At 38.0% G+C, this 10,170-nt stretch overlaps 1 protein-coding gene across 1 annotated transcript; it reads left to right on the forward strand.

Annotated features, from left to right (window-relative positions):
* LOC109229340 (transmembrane emp24 domain-containing protein p24beta3-like) lies at window positions 349-9,817 on the forward strand. Its single transcript, XM_019394748.1, has 4 exons — window positions 349-735; window positions 3,198-3,384; window positions 3,710-3,817; window positions 9,345-9,817. The coding sequence occupies exons 1-4, from the start codon at window positions 508-510 to the stop codon at window positions 9,476-9,478; spliced, it is 657 nt and encodes a 218-aa protein (XP_019250293.1). The 5' UTR covers window positions 349-507; the 3' UTR covers window positions 9,479-9,817.

Here is a 10,170-nt window from a genome sequence, read left to right on the forward strand (position 1 = left end):
CTTGCGGATAATATGAGTAACCATGTTATCCATGACTTCTTGCATATGATCACTTTTGGGAGAATTCTTAATCTCTCTAACTTGAGGAACCCCCAATTTGAGGCTTCACAAATGTAAAAGTTAGACCCATTGGTTATCCATTTTCTAAATGGATAATATGGTTCTTATCTATATTTGACCCATTTTAAAAAAATTTATTATCCAACCCATTTTTAATGAATAATATAATATGGATGGTTAACTATTTTCTTTTAACCATTTTGTCACCCCCTATTAGTGAATATTGGATTTGCCACCTCGTAACCCCTATCTATTTTCCTTTTCTCCTGAAATAAAAGAGAGAAAAGAAATAAACAAAAAATCCATCCAACAAAAGGATTTCGGGTTCGATGGCAGTGTAAAATTAGACACCCGCGCGTCACCTCTGTATCTTACAATTACAAAATCTGCCCCAAAATCTCCGAAAACGAATTTTCACAATCCTAAAAGAGCTCGTCGGGGCCGGAGATGGAAACAACAACCGGAGACGGAATCAGGCGGTCAAAGGTCATCGCTTTGGTGGCAATTCTGCTATTCAGTTTCGTGAACGACCTAACGGCGTTATCGGTAACGGTAAACGACGAGGAATGCGTGTACGAGTACGTTCTCTATGAAAACGACACGATTTCTGGAAACTTCGTCGTCGTTGATCATGACATCTTTTGGAGCTCCGATCATCCCGGCATCGATTTCGTCGTATGTCTTTTTTTTTTTTTTTTCCCTTTTAGCTTAATTGTGTATTTGTTTTTTCTCAATATCGACTTTATGCCATTACTTGTGAACTGTTTTTGAGATTGATTACACGTTATCGGATCCACTTGTTTTTCACTTTGTTGATTTTTTTTAGATTTAGCTCTTTTGTGATTTTTTATAGATTTGATAGATAACAATTATAGGAGCTATTGCATGTATTATTCTTCATAGGAAAACGTTTATACTGTATATAAAAATTGCTGTTGAAATTTGTTTATCTAAAGGTGAATTGTTGTTGAAATTCAGATAGACGGTAAAGGTTTCCTCTTTTTTTTTTAAATGTAAATTAAGGTAAAAAATGAATTATCTTTAAGTGAAGTGAACCTCAGGGAAGGCAGAGGTGGATCCAAGATTTGAACTTTATGGGTTCGAGTTCGAAATTCTGTTACAACCTATTTGATTTACTGTATTCAAATCTATTATTTCTACTTATTTAGTGAAATTTGTTTTTTACATACTAAACTTGAATGAACCCATAACTTGTACACTACATACGTCCCTCCATGAAAGAGAATAGTTTTCTCCAATAATTATTTTGCAGTAATCAAGTGTTTAGTTTTCTGAAATTCTCAAAGCATAGAGCAGGAATTGTGACTTTACACTGAAGGGAGGAAAATTGCTTATTCACTTCTTCCTAGTATTATGTTTTAGGATCCTTGAGTTGGTTTGAATATTTTGCTTCAATGACTGGACGTTTTGCTGCTTACTGCCATCATTTGCTTTTTGTTTCAAGACTGTATATTCTGCTACTTACTGCCATCACTTGCTTTTTGTTTAGATATTAGCACTTTTGTCTGCTTATTATTTGCACTTGCTAATCATCCCACAATAGCAGCAATTTTGGCCATTTTAACTTAAATGAAATAGTGAAAATCAATCAATCAACTGTGCCTCAATTCCAAATCTGTTGAGGTCGGCTATATTATAAATTTTGCTTTACTGAGGTTAATTTCACTCCAATACTAAATGATTTGCCTTATTGTCTTCCTCACTAAAGTATTATACAACAACAACTAAGCCTCAGTCCGAAACAAGTTGGGGCTCATTAAAGTTTCATGATTTCCAAATTTCTACTCTCCCAACTATGTTCATACTTCATACCTCCGGATAGCTTGATAGCATCTTTGGCTGACCAACAAACGTACGTCTAATTATGTGTCATACTATATCATCGTTTGGTCCTAGAGGCCAGACAAAATCAAGTTTCAGAGAATTAGACAAGCTCTTTCAATCTGTATATATCCTATTCTGAAGGAACCAGCCATTGCCTTCTGGCTCTCGCCCTCGCTGGTGTAGACATACGCTTTATCATACTCATCTTACATGCATCATTTCATTCATCATCTTTGGAGCCATCCGTTGCTGAACCACTAATTTATGGATCGCTATTTATTGAGGATTTTATGCCTGGCTTGGTATTGCTCAACTGGGGGTTTGACTAGTCCATGTAGTTTCCTTGAGAAATTTTACTAGAGCCTGCTTCAGAGCACTGTACTCCTCTTTCATTTCAATTGGCTGAACCTCATTTGACTCGGAGATATCTTATTTTCTTTCATAAAAGCTCTTAACTTTTTCTGTTCTGGTGCTTGACCAGATTCATTGTCATAAGAAATTTTATTCATAAACCTGAAATCTCTTTTTCAAATACCACACATGATTTCTCAACTATCATCCAATTATACAACCTTTGCTTCCCTCTACCTGATTTTTTTTTCTCCTCTTTCCTCCCCTTGTAGCCTCTTCAACATGCACAAATAACCATTATTCTTCTCTTTGCAAACTCACATGTAATCCCCTGTTCCAATCAATCAGCTATATCACTGAAGCACTGTTGTCATAAGCTTGCTCAAGGCACACTTGAGCCCAGAAGCTAGGTGCAAAAGAGGCTATGAGCTTAGCTTGCTTAGATGGCGCAGCATCAAGGGACTAAGCTGTGCGCCTCATCCCATGGGCTCACTCCACTAGAGAGTATTACTAAACAGTAAACATTTTTTCAATTGTAAAGTTTCTCAACTTTTTTAGTAATTATTGTTTGGGTTTAAATAATTATTCTTGAAGTACAAATTTATTTTGTTTTTTCCCCTTTATTTGAGCCTTTGGGTAAAGTATAAGAAAGATACTCCAGCATCAGAAGTTATTATAAGAAAGATACTCCAGCATCAGAAGTTAGTCTTTGTTTGGTGGTGATGACGAGTCATGGAATCCAGCACATATTAATGTCAAAAAATTTATTATACAGTAACAGACAGCTTCCACCTCTTAGCCATGTCTGCACTTGATGTAACTACTAATGGGAGCTTATTACCTCATTGTTATTATGTTCTTATTTGTTTACTTTCTCCGCAACCTCTTAGTGAAAAAGAGATCACGAGTCTTTCTTATTAAGTCTTGTTACTCTCATGCAGGTGACAGCGCCCGGGGAAAATGTTGTACACACAATGAAGGGAACATCTGGGGATAAATTTGAGTTCAAGGCCCCTCGGAGTGGGATGTACAAGTTCTGTTTTAAGAATCCTTATTCAACACCAGAAACAGTCTCTTTCTACATACATATTGGACACATTCCCAATGAGCACGACCTTGCTAAAGATGGTTGGTCTTATTTGCCATGTTATTGTTTTATCATTAATATTTTAGAAATATTAATTTCCGCTTTTACACAAATTTGGTTTCAGTGGTGACAAGAGACTGATATATTCTTTATGGTATTTCAGTAGCTGTGGAGGCTGACAGGCTGTTATGCATTATGTTAATTGACTGATATGTTCTTATATGTATTGTTGGGATAGTGGGATATTATGTATTATGTTTTTTGACTGATATGTTCTTTATGCATTGCTAGGATTAGCTGCAGACTGTTATATTTTATTCATGTCCCTTTTCTTTTCTCATTTAACATTTACTAACCTTTGTGCAGAACATTTGGACCCCATTAATGTCAAAATTGCTGAACTAAGAGAGGCATTGGAGTCCGTTACTTCAGAGCAGAAGTACCTAAGAGCACGTGATGCTCGTCATCGTCATAGTAAGACTTCATTCTTTTTTGATAAGGACTTTATTGCTCTTTTATTGGAAATGGATACAAACTTGATTGGTTTTCCTTTCTCCTAGTGTGCCGAATGTCATTTATGTGGTAAATGCTTTGATGGCATTGAGACCGACTAGCTTGTATAACCGGCACTAGAGGTGTTCATGGTTCGATTTGGGTTGGTTTTTCCCTAAAAAGAAACCAAACCAAGTAAGTCGGTTTTTGAAATATTGGAACCAAACCAAACCAATTAAGTTGGTTCTTTATCGATTCGGTTTTTCTCGGTTTTCGTCGGTTTTTCGGTTTTTTCGGTTATTTATCGGGTTTTTTCTTAAATATGAGACATACACTACCAAACGCATATTCCTACAACTATATTTTCAACGTAACACTATCAAATCAATTGCTTTTCGAGAAATCTATCATTTACCGAGATATATTGATGATAATTGAATCAAAAGTGATGAATAATTTTAGTACTCAATTAAAATCGATTATTTTTAATATGAAATAAATTCTTGTACTTAGAAAAAGAAAACTACCAAACAATCTAGAATGTAGAGGCAAAGAATTAGATTATAATAGCGAAGAACTAGATTAAAAATACAAATGACTAATATGTACCATAAAATTTTAGAAACTTTATATAAAAATACATATATATAGGTATAATAATAAATTTAAATAGCTACTTTTATAGTCGGTTTGGTTCGATTTTTTCCGGTTATTTTGTTATTAAAACCAAAACCAAACCAAATTTGATCGGTTTTTAAAATTCAAGACCGAAACCAAAACAAACCTAAAAAGTATCGATTTTTTTGGTCGGTTTAGTTCGGTTTTTCGGATTTTTATGAACACCCCTAACCAGCATAATAGTTCGGGTAAACCCCCCCCCCCCCCCCCCCCCCCGAACTTGACAAATTTTGTTTAGTTCTCCCTTAAACTTCACGTGGTCTTTAATACCCCCGAACTTGGAAATTTCATAGCCTCGACCCCACTGGATGCTGACAATCCATGAGAGTGTGACACGCGCTACCTGATACGCGGCGCCTTCCTGAGATTCCTTGGAAGGGCGACGTACGGCTAGGCAACTGATGTCAGTCCAGTTGCTGTCCGCCAACTGAGGTCCCCTCCGTACGCTAGACGAGATTGTCAGTGCCGTACGGGAAAACCAATGTCAAGAGCAATTGAGAGAACAGAAATGAGAATTCAGAATGAAAGAAAGCTTGATTGCATTAATGAAAGCTATTACAGAAAAGCAACGCGGTGTCGAGGGGGAGAGACACCAGTACAGAGAATTGCTTGCTTGCTAGAAAGTTTTGATTGCTTGATCCCCCCTAATAGTACTTAAAAAAATAAACCAAAGTTACAGGAGTAGACCTAATTAAGCTAGAGAAACATAATGGAAAGTGCATGAAATAAACTACTCTATATTTACAATGAAAATGACTTAGTTTTCTATAAGGCAGCAGCATGTCCGTTGTCAGCAGCAGTGTCTTTGGCATCACGGTCTGCGCGCGCGGCGCTGTTGGCTTCTGCCTGCGGCATGGCGTTCGCGAGGGATATCGGTGGGGCGACAGAGGCACTTGCGCGCTTGTCACTTGGCGCGGCCAAGACCACGGGGCCGTCCGTGGCGCTAGGCATTGGGAGGTTCGCTAGGACGCCACGGGGCGCGCCCAAGGGGTCATGGGGCATGGCTGGAAAGCCGCCCATGACATACCACATGGAATTTTTTGTCCATGTGGCATTTTTTTACAATAAAATATATATTTTTATGTTTTTAAGTCCACCAACTATTTAAATTATTTTTTTCGTTCCAAAATCTTTAAAAAAAACTTGAAAAAACGTTATTTTGACTATAATTTTTTATTTGGCTAAAAATAATAAAATTTTAATCAAGTTATTTTTACATATTTGATCAGGAAAAGAAGGAATACACAATTAGAACATATTATCATTGCATCTAAATAAAATACGTTGTTGGACTTCCATATATTGGCTAAATAAATATATTAGCTAAAATTGTAAAATTCCGACCAAATACTTGCGAATTTGTCTCGAAAAAGAAAAATGCATAGTTTAAATAAATAGTCATTGCATGAGAATAAAAATACACAGGAATTTTTCTTTTTGTAGAAAATACACCATTTGAACTTTATTACTTTGGCTAAATCTTTTTTTTTCTTTGGCTAAAATAAATGTGGAGCTTGAACTAACTTTTGTAGATTTGGACCATAAGAAAAGAAAAGAAACACATAGTTGAAACATATAATCATTGTATCTAAAAAAAATACAATTGGGATAAGATATGCAATGTATATTAAGAAGAAACAACGAGAAATACAATTAAAACAAATAAATCATTATATTTTATTATGTGGCAATTAATATTTGAAAAATACCCCACTTGATTTTTCGATTTTTCTTCCCTCCCACACAGCTAGAAGAGTGTATCACGCTCTTTGCCACGTCAGCATTTAGGGAGGTCAAGACTGTTTAAGGGGGAACTAAATAATGGTGGTGGAATGAAGTGGTCCAAGGTAAAGTGGAAGCGAAGAAGGTGGCGTACCTAAAGTTAGTGGGGAGCATAGGTGAGGAGGAAAGGCGAGCGTGCGTAGAGAGGTATAAGGTAGCTAGGAAGGAAGCTAAGCTGGAGGTCACGAAGGCTAAAACTGCGGCTTATGGTCGTATGTATGAGGAACTAGGGAAAAAAGGCGGGGAGAAGAAGTTATTCCGGTTGGCCAAGCTGAGAGAGAGGAAGGCTCGGGATTTGGACCAAGTGAGATGCATCAAGGATGAAGATGGTAGAGTTTTGACAGAGGATGCGCAGATTAAGAGAAGATGGCAGACTTATTTTCATAAACTTCTGAATGAAGAAGGGGATCGGGATATTGTGCTAGACGAATTGGAACGTTCCGAGAGTCACCGCGACTCTGGGTACTGTGGGTGTATCAAGGTTGAGGAGGTCGTAAAAGCTATGCGTAGGATGAGTAAGGGTAGAGCGACCGGGCCAGACGAGATTCCGGTGGAATTTTGGAAGAGCGTGGAGAAAGCAGGTTTGGAGTGGTTGACTGGGTTGTTCAATGTTATTTTTAAGGCGAAGAGGATGCTAGGGGAGTGGAGGTGGAGTACGGTAGTTCCATTGTATAAGAACAAAGGGGATATCCAGAGTTGTAACAACTATAGGGGTATCAAATTACTGACCATACCATGAAAGTGTGGGAGAGGGTGGTTGAAGCAAGGGTGAGGAAGGCGGTGTCTATATCCGACAACCAGTTCCGATTCATGCCGGGTCGTTCTACTACAGAAGCTATACACCTTGTTTGGAGGTTGGCGGAAATTTATAGAGAGAGGAAGAAGCATCTGCACATGGTGTTTGTTGACCTGGAGAAAGCATATGACAAGGTTCCTAGAGAAGTTCTCTGGAGATGCCTGGAGGCAAAAGGTGTGTTGGTACCGTACATAATGGCGATCAAGGACATGTATGATGGGGCTAAGACTCGGGTTAGGACAGTAGGAGGAGATTCTGAACATTTTCCGGTTGTAATGGGGTTACACCAAGGTTCTGCACTCAGTCTGTTCTTATTCGCCTTGGTGATGGACACGTTAACGCACCATATTCAAGGGGAGGTGCCATGGCGCATGCTATTCGCCGATGACATAGTTCTGATTGATGAGTCGCGAGTCGGTCTTAATGAGAGGCTAGAGGTTTGGAGACAAGCTCTTGAGTCTAAGGGTTTCAAGCTGAGCAGGACGAAGACGGAATACCTGGAGTGTAAGTTCAGCGCTGAGCCGGGGGAAGTGGGCGTGGATGTGATGCTTGAATCACAGGTCATTCCAAGTAGAGGAAGCTTCAAGTACCTTGGGTTGATTATCCAGGGGGAGGGGAGATCGACGAGGATGTCACACATCGTATTGGGGTAGGATGGATGAAGTGGGGTTAGCATCTGGAGTCTTGTGTGACAAGAGAGTGCCACCGATTCTCAAAGGTAAGTTCTATAAAGCGGTGGTTAGACCGGCAATGATGTATGGGGCTGAGTGTTGGCCTGTTAAGAACTCACATACCCAGAAGATGAGAGTAGCAGAAATGAGAATGCTGAGGTGGATGTGCGGGCACACTAGGATGGATAAGATTAGGAATGATGATATTCGGGAGAAGGTGCAAGTGGCTCCCATTGAGGACATGATGCGGGAAGCGAGGTTCAGATGGTTCGGGCATGTTCAGAGGAGAAGTTCAGATGCTCCGGTAAGGTGGTGCGAGCGGCTAGTTATGGAGGGGACGAGAAGAGGTAGAGGGCGGCTTAAGAAGTATTGGGGAGAGGTGATCAGACATGATATGGCGATGCTTCAAATTTCCGAGGACATGACACTTGATAGAAGTATTAAGGTTGTAGGTTAGGAGGTAGTTGAGTCTTGCCTTACTTATACCTTTGCGAGACTAGTCTGGTAGGGTTTTTACCTAAGATAGCTAGTGCCATTGTTGTGTCTTACTAATTCAGTGCATGATGTATTTAATAGCTATCGCTTTACTTCGCATCTTTCTTCTGGATTCCATGTTCATATTTTTTCTTATTATTTCTGTGGTGATACTAATATTCTCTGCTTTTGTCCTTTTGTTCCCTTGAGCCGAGGGTCTTTCGGAAACAGCCTCTCTACCCCTTCGGGGTAGGGGTAAGGGCTGCGTACACACTACCCTCCCCAAACCCCATTAGTGGGATTTCACTGGGTTGTTGTTGTTGTTGTAGTTTAGGGGGGTCCCCAACATTTGTGCCTATAAAACCTGGATTGATGGATTTACTTTTAAATAAGATACTGCCAGCAGTAGGCAACTGTCTATTTTACATTTGAACCAACTAATGCTACTTCTGAAAATGGTGCTGCAAAAATGGGAGCTCTGGTGACTTAACAACAATGTATTTCCTAGTGATGGCATAGCATTTTCTGAAGACAAAAAGCAATATCAGATGACTGATGTCACTCCAATTGTAGCTTACTCTAGGCTTCATTAAAATATTGCAAGGTGTTAATTCATGCAGACTTTTAGATAAAATGGTGTTATTTAGACAGGCTAATTGCTTTTGACTGCTATTGCGTATAAGGTAAGTCTTCTGCTGCACTCTAGGGGTGTTATTCATCTAATTCCAAAGTATGTTGTTCTCTTTCTTATGTATCTTCCCTTCCTATGATATGGTAAAAAGATGAGTAAAGTTGAGGTTTAAAATTTATTAAGCACCTTGTCTGGAAATAGTTAAAGTGAAGTTCCCTTATATAAACAAAATGGCCAATAAAAGAAAACAAAAAATTCAAATATTTCTTTTCGTGGGTGTTATGAGTATGCTTTCTTCTGAACCTTACCAATGTTTCTGGACCTATATTCACTTCTTTATGATGATGGATGTAAAATCTCCATTGGCTTCTTTCTTCCTGTTTACGTTTGATCTTTGCCCATGGGGTTAATCTTGAATAATAGAGTTCATTCATCATGTGATCTACTGCTTATCTGATGTGTGTTCATCTGGTACAGCTAATGAAAGCACAAGGAAGCGTGTTATATTTTACACAATTGGAGAGTATATGTTGCTTATATTAGCAAGCGGGCTTCAAGTTCTGTATATCCGACAACTATTCAGCAAGTCAGTTGGCTATAACCGGGTTTGACAAATTTAGGTTGTAGCATAGTGTTTTTTCACCTTTGTTCTACAGGAACTTGAGTTGTTTTGGTCAGTTGAGAGAAGGGCATGTAGCATCTTTTCTTAAGTTATTATTTGAAAGGATTTGATCCATTCTCAAAAGCAGGTTTAAATTTCTGTGAATGATGGATATGGTTCGTTTACAAGTACTTCAGATGGATTCACAACATTGGTTACTTACAAGACGTCATCTTGAAAAGATGCTGCTGTTACGGTAACTTGTAAAAGTTGTGCGGTATTATTTGACAAACTAGTAAATTTATCCGCGCGAATAATAGTGAATTCACAAAATGGCATTGTAAATTTAGTTGAGATGGGGAAAAAAATTCAAATCAAAAAGATAAACTAAATCTTCTATATATGCACTTAAAAATTAATTCTGTAAATTTGAATTACTATTTTCGATAATATCCATGGGTGTAACTTCAATGCTTCAAGCACCATACATGCTACAAGTCCTATAAATGAGCAAATCTTGTTGATAAGCATTCCTTAATTAATTATAGGTTGTTTATTTCTTAGAAATGAAAATAAGTTTCAGGAGAACTTATTATTTTCTTGACAATAATAATGTCTTTGTCTAATATCTATGTATTTAATATATATATTTATTTATTTTCTAAAATATTTTCCAAAGTTTCTCATATTTTGAAAATTAAA

This window comes from Nicotiana attenuata, chromosome 7 (genome assembly GCF_001879085.1).
Source record: "Nicotiana attenuata strain UT chromosome 7, NIATTr2, whole genome shotgun sequence".
Taxonomy (NCBI): domain Eukaryota; kingdom Viridiplantae; phylum Streptophyta; class Magnoliopsida; order Solanales; family Solanaceae; genus Nicotiana; species Nicotiana attenuata.

What these genes read in the sequence shown, in the direction of transcription:
- LOC109229340 (XM_019394748.1), top strand. Translation starts at nt 508, where the DNA reads ATGGAAACAACAACCGGAGACGGAATCAGGCGGTCAAAGGTCATCGCT. An exon ending in ATCCCGGCATCGATTTCGTC is followed by an intron (nt 736 to 3,197) that starts GTATGTCTTTTT and finishes ACTCTCATGCAG; the next exon opens with GTGACAGCGCCCGGGGAAAA. An exon ending in TGATGCTCGTCATCGTCATA is followed by an intron (nt 3,818 to 9,344) that starts GTAAGACTTCAT and finishes CATCTGGTACAG; the next exon opens with CTAATGAAAGCACAAGGAAG.